Source organism: Momordica charantia (assembly GCF_013281855.1).
Source record: "Momordica charantia cultivar OHB3-1 chromosome 1 unlocalized genomic scaffold, Mcharantia_2.0 BLBB01000001.1, whole genome shotgun sequence".
NCBI lineage: Eukaryota > Viridiplantae > Streptophyta > Magnoliopsida > Cucurbitales > Cucurbitaceae > Momordica > Momordica charantia.
In genome coordinates this window covers 16916837-16929730 of record NW_028275157.1, presented here as the reverse complement: position 1 = coordinate 16929730, position 12894 = coordinate 16916837, and the positions used below count along the sequence as shown (strand labels likewise).

General features: G+C 34.1%; 2 protein-coding genes across 5 annotated transcripts; both read left to right on the top strand.

Annotated features, from left to right (window-relative positions):
• The first annotated feature begins 2287 nt into the window (after positions 1–2287).
• LOC111005913 (transcription factor IND-like) lies at positions 2288–3438 on the top strand. 2 transcript variants are annotated; one of them, XM_088125644.1, is made up of 2 exons: positions 2288–2725; positions 2800–3438. In XM_088125644.1, the coding sequence occupies exons 1-2, from the start codon at positions 2539–2541 to the stop codon at positions 3252–3254; spliced, it is 642 nt and encodes a 213-aa protein (XP_087981770.1). In that variant the 5' UTR covers positions 2288–2538; the 3' UTR covers positions 3255–3438. The 2 variants fall into 2 exon arrangements, with proteins under 2 accessions (XP_087981770.1, XP_022133300.1); XM_022277608.2 differs by having other exon boundaries at positions 2291–2725; positions 2815–3437.
• Positions 3439–7443: 4005 nt separating this feature from the next.
• On the top strand, positions 7444–12894 carry FAS2 (Transducin/WD40 repeat-like superfamily protein). 3 transcript variants are annotated; one of them, XM_022277717.2, is made up of 13 exons: positions 7445–7762; positions 7891–8002; positions 8919–8945; positions 9052–9124; positions 9264–9367; positions 9467–9681; positions 9772–9868; positions 10797–10869; positions 11085–11173; positions 11286–11424; positions 11526–11626; positions 11723–12048; positions 12597–12894. In XM_022277717.2, the coding sequence occupies exons 1-12, from the start codon at positions 7649–7651 to the stop codon at positions 12043–12045; spliced, it is 1467 nt and encodes a 488-aa protein (XP_022133409.1). In that variant the 5' UTR covers positions 7445–7648; the 3' UTR covers positions 12046–12048; positions 12597–12894. The 3 variants fall into 3 exon arrangements, with proteins under 3 accessions (XP_022133410.1, XP_022133409.1, XP_022133408.1); XM_022277718.2 differs by lacking the exon at positions 12597–12894 and having other exon boundaries at positions 7444–7762; positions 11726–12275; XM_022277716.2 differs by lacking the exon at positions 12597–12894 and having other exon boundaries at positions 11723–12275.

The following is a 12894-nucleotide window of genomic DNA, read 5'->3' as shown; positions in this document are numbered from 1 at the left end:
ACATTGCAGGTTCATCTATCAAATTTTTAGTTGCACAAACTTTTGTGTTACTTGGGGTAATTGGGTGCAAAATCTGGTGAATAATGAACCAAAAACCCTCACCCAAGTTAGGTTTATTATTATTATTAACTCCTTTTTTTTTCCTGTTCTAATAGAGATTGGGAATAGGAATTTGTGTACAAAAAACCTAAATTGGCATACCCTTTATGGCCTCAATTATTTATGTTGCTCCAAGACTTGATGGTCCTTAGCCTACAAAATTAAAGTTTTGTTCTTGCTGCCTTCTAAAATACACCCACATGCTAAAGAAGCAACAATAAATGGCCATTGGGCAGCCCTTTTGTTTTCAATTTCTAGGGATTCCATTGGAAGGTAATTGTATTTTGTAATCCACAATATGATAATGTTGATGATGATTTCAAAAATTGTTGCTTTAAGGTATTGAACAAAGGCAAAGTTAGGTAATTTCATATATTTTTTTATCACAGTATAATTGCACATAATTAACCATGAATCTATAGAGGGTGAAAGTTAAATAGTTTGATTAGGTTGTTCATGTATTTCACATAATGTAATATAATTGAAGGTTAAAATGCAACTATAAACTTCTTTTCAAGAACAAAAGTTATTGATAGCGTTCTAGTTTCTCTCGAATTAGCATGTATATAGATTATCAATATTAAAATATTTAGATATCTTTTGTTTAGACAAGTCAGTCAAACATAACGTATAGGTTTCACATACACCTATATATATTCATCACGGGTATTATTAATTAGGAACTTTCAAAATTTCCCAATAACCCAAAAAATCTCATTATTACTCAAAGGATCATGAAATGTAAACCCTAAAATCAATAAGAAAGGGGCGTTGAATCGTCCCGTGAAAAAAGTCGAGTATGAACTCATTCTCCGCACACTAGAAAAAAGTATTATAACCCATACAGATTTAATTGCTATAGTACTAGTCTTTTTAACGTATAGGAAATTTTGTGTTTGAAGAGAATGAAGATATGAAACCCTAGCCATGCCTAAAAATGGGGTTTATGGAAACCCTAGAATGATTGCCTTTAGGGCATGCGCAGCTCTACATGTAAAAAAACAAAACAAACAAAAAAGAAAAAAAAAAGGAATTTGTAATTACAAATGGAAGAAGAAGAAACTGCCGTACGGAAGAACAAAAGGGAATGACATAAGAAAACATGCCCCCCCACGGAGGCTGATGCAATTTCTGCCCTTGGCTTTTGGGACCATGGAAAACAAACCTCCCATATCAAATTCTCTTCCTTTTCCTTTTCTATGCTTCAAAATTAATGTTCGGGAATCAGTAGCTCAACGGTTAAGGTATCTTGCTGATCTTTTCCTAAACATCGAAGTTTTGATTTCTTGTTCCTAATTAAAACATTTTTAGAAAACAATAGTAGTCGTTCTTATTCACGTTCGGATATGGGTTATCTTTATCGGGTGGAGAAGTTTTAGTAGGACGACTTTTTATTAAATATAACATTAATGAACCAACCGAGATGAACTATTTAGGAATTCTTGTACAATGATCATGTAGGTAGTCAAGTTGTAGTCTTTCATTATTTTTATGTATCTTTCCCACTTTTAATTAACTTTAAACCACACATGGATGAAACGGTAATACTGTATGATCAAATAGTTTCTTTTACAATATTAGTTCATATAGTCGACGTTGTCTTTCAAATGTGACTTTGGTTTTGGAAGAATTTTTTTCTTTTTTTTGGTCAGATTATCCCTTAAATCAGATATTAATTTGATTGACAAGTAATGAATTAAAAAATAATAGGGTAGAAAACTTCATAATAATGGGTTTTCTAAATTACTTCTTTGGATGACTTTTGAATCTTACTTTCTTTCTTTTCTTTCTAAACTATCTTTGTGTTTGAGCATTTTGTGGTTGTGTATAGTAAAAAAGGTATTCAATTTTATAGATGGCTTTGTGACACACCGGAATATGATACGAAATAAAATAGTGTTTCTTATCTCTACAACATAATTTACGACCTAACTATTGGATTACTTTAATATCGTCTTTGTTACAAATGAAAATCGAAAGACCATAAACACAACTTTTTGAATTAGAACAATGAATATCTATCTATATATATATACATACATACATAAATAGATATATACAGATATGTTAAATAGAAGATCGTAGGAGAGAAAAATATGTATGTCTATATATATAAACATGTTAAATAGAAGATTGTATGAGTGAAAAAGAAGATGAGAGAGAAGGGGGAGAGCAAAGCATATGGGGTTGCAGAAAGATGAAAGAAAAATAAGGCAAAGCCCTGTAAGGGCTTTGATTACTAGGGGCAATTCTTTGGAGGAAAAATGTTCCAAAAACAGAGAGAAAATAATGTTAACCCTAGATCACTCCTTTTTCCCACTTTGCCCCATTCCAAAACCACATATCCTTTGATTTCCATTTCCCAATCCCTCTCTTTAAAACCACCTCTTTCACCACTTCTCATCAACAAAACCCTCAATTCCCTTCATTACCCCTTTTATGGAACCCCCTCACCTCTCCAACTTCACTTCCCATCATCTGATCCAACTCTCCTCCATGGATGACCACCGCGTCCACGACCTCGACCTCGACTCCATTTGGCCCGCCTCGTTCTTGCCTCTTCAACCCCACGATCCCCGCCAGCAGCAACTCCCTTCTCCTTCTTCCTCCACCCACCTGCTGATAGGTTACGATATATTTAATCATTTATTTAATTAACACTTGTCTCCCAACTTTAAAATTAGTGTCAATATTAATTAGAAAACACGGAGGCAGGTGATGATGAGGAAGAGCCCGAAGAAGAGCTCGGGGTCATGAAGGAGATGATGTACAAGATCGCGGCGATGCAACCGGTGGACATTGACCCTTCGACCATTCGGAAGCCGAAGCGGCGGAACGTTCGGATTAGCGATGACCCGCAGAGCATTGCCGCCCGTCTCCGGCGAGAGAGGATCAGCGAGAAGATCAGAGTTCTTCAGCGGCTTGTGCCCGGTGGTACTAAGATGGACACAGCTTCCATGTTAGATGAAGCCATTCGCTATGTCAAGTTCTTGAAGAGACAAATCCGGTTGCTGCAGGTCAGTCAGCCGCAACAGCCGGGCACCGGCGGTGGCGCCGCCGCCGGAGGGTGGCCGTTTACATTCGATAAGGCTAACGGTTCAACCTCCTCATCCACTTCCTTGGAAGCTCCTGCCATTACACCGTCGGGATGGTGAGAATTAATTATATGTAATTAGTTGATTATGTGGTACTGGTTAATTACTAATTAATTAGAGAAGTGATTAAATCAAAATGTGCAATTTATATATATGTCTGTAATTGTATTTTTGGAAAAATACTCATCGATTAAATTTAATATATCCTAACCATTTAAAATTTTTTGGTCTAGTAGAAGCCCAAACCTCAATTAGTTAGACGTAATGTTTGTTGAACTCAAAAGAAAAAAAAAAATAATCTAGTGTAGTCGATCTCTTTTTTTGGTTTTTTTTTTTTTTTGTATATATTACTTTCTAATGAGTGAGTATTAACCTTTTCTTTCTTTGAGTATACAACATTATAATTTGAGTATTCGAACATTCAAAACTTATACTAAAGTAAATTTACTAATATTTTAACAATTGCATTATATAATTTAACCTATTTTTTAAGCTAACGATTTAGGCCTATAGCCTCTTGCTAGCAAAATTAATGTTCGAAATGGAGACACTAAAAGTATATATTATACTCTTAAGGATCGATCCCACATTGGTTTATAATAGATATGAGCTGTTTCTCTCATTGTTAATTGATTTTGAAATGAAACTCCATGAATGTTAATATAGTACAGAGTCCAAAACGTTCAAACGAGCAACCACCCACATTGAAAAGAGAAGAGACCTTGTAATAGTTTATAATAGACAGTATAAAATTACCTCCACAACCGTTTGTTTCTTATTTTTGATTGGATAGATAAGATACGACAGCGGAGACTTATTTTATATGAAGTGTGGGATAATGATTGGTGTTGGGTGGGGTTACGTAGGAGGATATATATTAAAATGGGAACTATCATTTGGAGTGTTGATGTTTGGCAGGAAAGTTTGTTTGGCCGACTCTCTTCCTGGAATTTACAATGACGTGAGGTCCTCTTCAATATCATTACTCTCTTTCTTTTTCTCTTTTCTTTCTCATCTTCATCATAAAAACAACATACAATAAACACAGGGATCTGGAAAGTGGAGCTCCAAAATGTGTCAAAAAGAATCAGAATAAATATATATATATATATATATGTATTAATTATGTTTGTTTCATATGTCATTGTTTTGGCCTATACAAGTTCAAATTCAACCATATTTATTAATGCTCATCATCTTTCAACTCCATCAACTATATATATATATATATATATACATAATTTGTGTTCTAGCTAATTTTCTCTTACAGAACTTTAAAAGAATTGAGGTTGTGGGTTTTGAAAGTTTGATGAATGATTGCAGTTATTGGTGTTTCTATGAGGTCAATGAGATACAATTAGATTAAAGAGTAACATGAAAATTGAGTGAGCCATGTGTTTGTCTCGAAAGAAGATACCCACCAAATTTTCGTACCACGAGAGTACATACTCTTTCGCTATTTACACTTTTTTATTTTACTTTTTAGAATCGATGTCGTATGGCTTACACTAGTGGATTTCAATAACCGAAGCTTGTTGCCTTGAGCTGTGCAAAACATTGTGACCAGCGCTAACTTGAACTTGAGACTTAGGTGTACCTTAAGATCTCAGGGCACTTACCTCAAGACTTCTTCCATGTATACTTTGACTTTGACACATCACTGAATGATATATTATTTTATTCTATGGATCCACGCTATATTTTAAATGTTGTTGAGTTGACCAACCATAAATGAGAGGAATATTTTCTTTGCTTGGTGTTAAATTCAAAGAGTTATATGAGTATAAAAATAAGTTTTGGCTTGGTCTCTAAAATTGATATATTATGAATATTACAAATTTATTTGCACAACAAAGATAATATATTAATTTTAGGAAGGGAAGTAGCTTTCTTAGAGTTTGTGCCCCTTTGGTCAAAGTATGTTGATTTTATGTGGCTATTCTATGAATTTCAAAGTTATATCATTTGTTGTTCGCGGCCATGTTACTGCAAATTGAATTTATATATATGGTTTATTTTTTTGCATTCATGTATTAACTGTGCAACCTTACGATATTAGTTATACTATGTTATCATTATAAATGAGGTTATATAGTTTCCTATAAAGTTTTTAACTTTTAATTTATAACATATCTCAATTAGTTAAGTTATATATCGTCGATCAAAAGATCCTTTTTTGCTATAATAAATTATTTTTTTCTCACACATATACAAGCGTGTGTGATAGTTTGATTTATAGTCATGCTCTCATGATTCAACTCTATGAGATTGGGTTTGAAATATCTTTGTTGACCTGTCTGAAGTTCTTAATAGAAAAATTTGTACCACACAAATTATTATTATCCTTCTCGACTTGCATGTTTGACGCTGGCATATTATATACGATGCAGAAGAGTGGTTCATGATGCAATTTAGGTGATTGCCCATTCAACAATCTTCAATGACTATAGGTAAAAAAAGTGCTGTCCAAACTTGAATATAAATGTAAGTATCCTGGAAAGTCTTCCAATTTAGTCGATATTTACAAAATTTTCATACAAATTCTACGCAAAACTATATTTAGTGGAAAGTAATGGTTACATTTTAAAAAATATATTAATTAGTGTATCGTATGCCAATATCACATTGGCAATGCACTAGGGTATTGACATACATGACAGAAGTTCAAGTCTTTGATTGCCTCATTGTTTTTATTAAATAAAAGTTTTTTTTCTTTTTAAATAAATTTTTTCGTTTATTTTTTTTTAAACAAAATTAAAAAATAAAAAATTTATATTATAAAAAACGATTTTAAATTGCATACTAAGGTCAGGCAAGAGCTTTGGGTATTAACAACCATATTAAAAGTTCAAGTCTTTATGTGTGCCTTGATTTCGTTTTATTTCTTTTTTTTATTTATCATTGTTTTCTTACTAAATAATTATTTCGAAAATCCCAATGATTCGTGCCACCCATATCTATTAATTCATATCTTATAATAAAATATGAATTAATATAATATGAGACATTTAAAATAAAAAAAGTATTTTTTTTGGACCAAATACAATAATAGGATAATTTATGATAGAATGTGGTAGCGTTTTCGAACGGGTGTTGTAGGTGCTAACACATTCCCTACGCTCAATCGACTCCCGAACCAACAATCTGTTTTCGCAGACCTTGTTTTATTTTTAGGTGACTTTATTTTTAGGTGACCAATCACACCTTGTATATGGCGACTCCAAACCCTTATCTCGAAAGAGACCCTTCAGGAGGATTACGTCGGCCGCTCCGCGTCGCGATGACTCCACTGGGGAAATCCCAAAATAAAAAGAATCCAAATTTTTTAGAAGATTTATTTTATAAAACTCCTATTTTTTTCAACGTATTTTAACCAAAATTTTAAAGTAAAATATTTTATTAAAATAAAATTAAGTTTATATTTATTTCATTTAAAAAACCCTTCTTTATTAGAAAAAGAAAACCTTTTATTTTAAAACAAATTTTAAAATATCAAAATCCTTATTTTATTTTCAAAAACTTATTTAAAATTAATTTAGAAGATTTTTTTCATACTAAAAACATTTTCTTTTTAAAAAAAGTAAAAAAAAAAGATTTCCAAAGTCTTTCTCTTTCCAACGTATTTGATACTTACTTAAAATGCACGAGATCGTCGGAGTGCCAGCGGGCTTGGAAGAAACTGTGAAGAAGAAGGTTGTTGCTGCTGTCGTTCGAGTCGTTCCCTTGCGTCGTCGGAGGTCGTGGGTATGCAAGAGAAAAGTGGTGATGGTGGGATAAGAGAGATGGAGAGAAGAAGATATGGTGATGGGTTTCTAACTCTCTGCCCTGTGTCTCTATGTGTTCCTTAAATACACAAATAAAATAACAGTAACATGCGTGAATTAAGTAAAACCAGAGAGAAAAAAAAGGAGGGAAAACGTAAAGCATGACACCTGTAGAAACTTGACCAAGAAAAAATCAAAGGGAGGAAAAAAAACTGTTAATAACAAAAATAAAATCTTTATTTTTTAATTTGTAATTTCATTAATAAAATCAAGATTTTTAAAAGAAAACTTTTTTTAAAGAAAATTTAAATTAAAACTTTAGCTTATAAAAAATAATAAAGTAATCTTTTTTAATGAAGATATTTAAAAATAATAATAATAAAAAATAAATTAACCGGACCAATAACGGTGTCTACAATATTTATGACAAACATATAAACGCTTGATTATATTTATAGCCAATATTAGACCACTACGTACCAAGTGATATCTTCACTTACTATTTAATTCGAACAGGGCTTTCTTCCAAAAAGGCGCCAAATTGGGCGCGATCAGAAGATTTCGATGCCCCCATTGAAAAGGGCGGCAAATTTCAGCAGCTCCCATTTCCTCTCTCGTTCTCCGCTCGAACCCTAGAATTTCTCCCCCAAGAATTCCCTACATTCTCCAAAATTCAGAGCAGCACAAGAAATGAAGGGTGGGACGGTTCAGATCAACTGGCACGACACCAAGCCAGTGCTCACCCTCGACTTCCACCCGCTTTCAGGTCTCCTCGCCACCGGCGGAGCCGATTTCGATATCAAGGTCTACACTCGATTTCCCTGACCGCTTCTGATTTTGATTTTTGATGAATTTAAGCTATCGAAGGATGTATTCATGAGTATTTTAGATTTGTGTAGCAACAGACTAATTGTTACCCTCGATTCTACCAGCTTTGGTTATTAAATTCAGGGGAAGGACAGAAAAAAGTCCCCAGTCCTACCTATCAAAACAGCCTTTCTTATCATGGTTCTGCTGTTAACAGCCTTCGCTTCTCGCCTTCAGGTATGTAAGATGTGTGATGTATCTGGGTCCTTCAACTTATGTTTAGAGTCATGTAGCTGCATGCATTTAGTAAAATTCATGGTAGTAATTAGCACTTTCTTTGGAAGATTTCAATGTTTGGTACCGTATCAAGATCAAGCTATGATTTCATCGATGTTATAGCAATTTTTCTTAATATCAGTGCTTCTAAAAGTTTTATCCCCTTTTGAAAACCATCAACCTAATATATACTCTATTTCAAGTCTTTGAACATATAACCAATTTTGACGCCTTGGATTTATTTGGCTGATTAAGGATGCCAGGACCTCAGGGCTTCAAAACGTTCTGTCCCCTTTTGTAAACCATCAACCTAATATGTGTTCTAAATAAGTATTTGAACATGTGATCAAGTTGAATTCTTTGGATGAATTTGGATGACTAAATATTCCAGGATGGAATTTTAAAATAAGAATTTTGTCTCAATGACCTTTTCTATATCAGACTCTACACGATTGGTGCATTATTGATTGATATAAGGTCAAAAAGAGTGAGGGAGGGAGTGGGTATTATCACAATTAATATTGTAATTTTGTAGAAGTCATCTTCAGAGTTAAAACACTTAAAAAATTTTACAAGTTTGTTGATATTCCTCTTATTTCCTCTTCGGTGTCCTGATAAATCAAGATTTCTTCAACAATTAATTTATGTCTTTGACATTTCATCTTGGTTCATTCAAGGTTTTTGGGGTCAATTTGGTGCTTCCATAAAAGGGCTTTTTACTACTAAAAACTAAAAATTTGGCGAGGTGTGAACTAGTATGTTTTGTGGTGTCATTAGCATTAGCATTTTCATTTTAATTTTTTCCTTTTATTGTTTGCTTTCTTATTTCTAGCACCGTACCTTAGAGTTAGAAGTTAATGCGCATCATTTTCTGCAGGAGAACAACTTGCCTCTGGTGCTGATGGTAGTACTTCCGCTGATTGCAGATGTTTCTTTTCAGTACAGATTTGAGACAGTTAGTAAATCCTTGGAGATTTAAGTCTTTATATCTTAGTTTTCATTTCTTACAGGAGGTGAGCTGATCATATGGAAATTGCACCACTTGGAAAATGGCCAGACTTGGAAGGTCCTGAAGACATTATCGTAAGGCCCCTTTTTTCCATTTTAACTTCTTTCTAAGCTATGAAGTTCATAATTAGACGTGAAAACACCCAGTGCAGTAGATTTAAGTTGTTTTCCTGCATGAACTTCCACTAATTGCTGTATTATGTAAATTGGCTAGATTTCACCGTAAGGATGTGCTTGACTTGCAGTGGTCTCATGATGGTGCATATTTGATATCTGGATCTGTAGATAATTCTTGCATCATATGGGATGTAAGCAAAGGTTGAACAAAAGGCACAATAATGAAAGTCCATTTCTTTAATTCAGTTGATCTGTTTTAATAACCATTTAGCTTTTGTTCTTCTTCTCCATGTTCTTCAGGATCTGTCCATCAAATTTTAGATGCCCATTTGCACTATGTTCAAGGTGTGGCATTGGATCCACTGGGCAAGTATGCTGCTTCTCTGAGTTCAGACAGAAGTTGTAGAATCTACGCCTATAAACCCCAAAGCAAAGTAAAAAGCAGTGAGAAAACGAATTATTTTTCTCAGCATGTCATTACCAAGGCAGAAAATGTTTCAGTTGATGATTCTAAGGTAAAAGCTGTCATAGTTTCATAGTTGTTCAAGCAATTGGTATGTTGATGTTACTTGTATTGACAGTGTCATCTATGCTCAACATTGCAGTCTGCCAGAAGCCATCTCTTTCATGACGAGACGTTACCATCTTTCTTCCGAAGGTTGGCCTGGTCACCTGATGGATCATTTTTACTTGTGCCTGCAGGTAATGGCTTGTGTAGACGTTGAATGCTATTTACCATCTATCCACGGTGATTAAGAGATAGTTCATGCGATCAACATTGCCAAGGGATTACAGAGATTGTCCATAACTAGGTCTTTGGCTGGTCTCACTGGTCACATGTTGAGTACTTCTACTGAAAAACAATTCTGTAGTTATATCTGTTTAAACCAACACTAAAAATCAAATGGGATGATAATTCATTCTTTGAGATATCAACAAAAACAGCTATTCACATGCGTCTCAGAACTTTTATTGGTTCCTTTTTATTTTGTTATTCTGTTTTTGTTCTTTTTTTAATTTTCTTTTTGGTTTCGTGTTGTCTGTAAGGTGTCCAAGGTTCTTGATCACTTAGTCTTCTAATGCTTTAGTGTCTATAGTCCAAAGTGTCAGTCATTGTTCGATTTTTCTTTCCTGGCAAGTCTAGAGGGAAGAGCAAAACAGTTCGGATTTTTGTGCTCATGGTCTTTTATTCTCGTTTTAATTGTTTTTTCCTTTTATCATTATGCTAGAGTGGGTCCATGGGATAGGCAAAATTTTGAAGATATGGCTTCATATGATTTGGTAATTTGGAGAGGAACTCGTTTAATAACTAGAGTGGGCTCATATCAATCAACTTTGGCAATGTGCTTCGTTTTTGTTTTCTTTATCTATTTCATTCTCAGCATTTTTCATGTGCGTGGAGAATAAAGTCTCCAATTTTGTTTGCTGTATCATAATTTTATCAGGAGCTACAATACAAGCTACTTTTGGCAACTCAATAAAATATTTTTTATTATTATTTTTAACTGTACGCATCATATTAGGAAAGTATCATTTTCTCTTCTCCTTCCTACAACCTCTTGTTCCTCCATGGTCACTATCATACTTTTTCTCTGCCAACTTCTGTTGATTCGCTGCCTTTCTCTTTCAGGTATTTGTAAAATATCGCCAGCATCGGAACCAGTTAATACAGCCTATATATTTTCAAGAAAGGATCTTTCGAGGCAAGACTAAATTCTTTGTTACTATTAATTTGATAATAATGGTAATCATGATGAAGCAATAATGATAGTGATACCCAGCATCTTTATTATCACTGGTAGTTCAACTTTTGTTTTAGCCGTCCTAAATTTCATTACAGAACATAGCGATATACTTAGAAAAGAATTCAAGCAGAACGAGAATCATTCTTGAATTTTTATCATCGTTTTTTTATCAGGCCTGCTATTCAGCTTCCTGGTGCCAGCAAGCCTGTTGTAGCAGTTCGCTTTTGTCCAAAGCTTTTTAGTCTTAGAGGATTAAATTCAGGTGCTTTGATGATGGTTGCCCTTTTCTATCCATTATTTTCTTAATTAGTTTTAATTTACAGTTACATTGGCTTGAAAAATGATTACTAATTTTTATATCATGAATTGTGCAGGTGGGTTCTTTAAGCTTCCACATCGGGTCATTTTTGCAGTAGTGACATTAAATTCTTTGTACATATATGACACTGAAAGTGTTGTGCCACTAGCAATCATGGCCGGTCTTCACTATGCTGCCATAACAGATGTAGCGTGGTAAAATTTTTGCTCCTTTCTCCTGGCTGTTCTTTTTCGCCCTTTCTTTCTACTACAGTTGCTCATTTTCTCATCTCTGAATTGCTTTTTGTTCTTAAAAGGTCGGCAGATGCACATTATTTAGCATTATCTTCTCAAGATGGATACTGCACTTTGGTGGAATTTGAAAACGATGAACTGGGATCACCATACGCTCTATCAGGTCAGCATTTACATCGTCCTCTCTATCATGTTATCTCAAAATGGTAGTTCGTCTTTCGTTAATTTGTTTCTCAGAGTTTGTTTTCAATCGATATAGAAGATAGAATATGCATGACGACCAGTCAGAACACAAGTCCAATTCAGAAGCCAGATGACCCTACAGGTGTAGTGACTATAAACGATGATCAATATAGGACAACGAAAGCAGAAGCGAAACAAGAAGAAAACAAAAGCCTCGAAAAGCCGAATAACATGGCGGGTGAAAAAGCTTCTAGTGGAGACAATCTTGTTGTATCCCACAGCAGAGGACATGAAATGGAAAAGAAAGCAAGTAAACAGACATCTTTAGGCTCCTCAAGCGACCCTGTTCCCAGCAAGCCAGCCAAAAGGCGCATCACTCCCATGGCTATTGATCCTTGACAAGTACATTTCTAACTGTAAATTCTCTCCATCCTGACGAATTTTCTGATTTCTCAAGAGCATTTTGTTGGCGGGGCTTATCAAATCTTGGTCACTGATGTAGTGGAAATGATCACTTTTACAATGATTGTTGATCTTTATCTATCTCATTTCCCTGGTGATTATAAGATTTCAATGATATTTAGTTCTCCTGAAAAACCTCTATAATATAAGTTCGTTCTTCAGACTAACATGGGCCTTTTCAACATACTTTTCCCATTGCACGCTTTCTAACAGGTCACTCACCTAAAATTGTTTTAGCTACAAAATTTCTATTGCATAAGCTTTTGGAATGAAAGAAAGGTTTTGGTAATTGGCAGTATTGATCATATATTATAGTTTATTTAATTATGTTGTTTTGCCATTTTTTCACTTTCATCTCGTCTCATTTTGATGTGAGGTTAATTCATTAATTTCTCAACATGAACATAATTCATTGAGTAATGTATCGTTACTTTTCTGGATTCAAATCCAAATCCTTACTCTCGTATTTGTGATGTGATATTTTCTAGGGAGAAAAGAAAACGAGTTGGGTCAACTTGTGAACAGGTAAGGTGTTGTAGATGAAATGATTATTTGGGTTAATTGGGTTCCACACAATTGGATATGGAGGAAAATTTGGCATGCGACCCAATCCATAATTGACATCACCCATTCACTCAACTTACAACTTTGTTACACTCATGCCTTGACATGGCCTGTAATTCAAATGTATAATGTTTCTACATTTGTTCGTGAAAATATTACATGAAGTACACTTATAAACCATCTTTCCATTGAGAATTAATGGATGTGAATCAATTTTTTTCA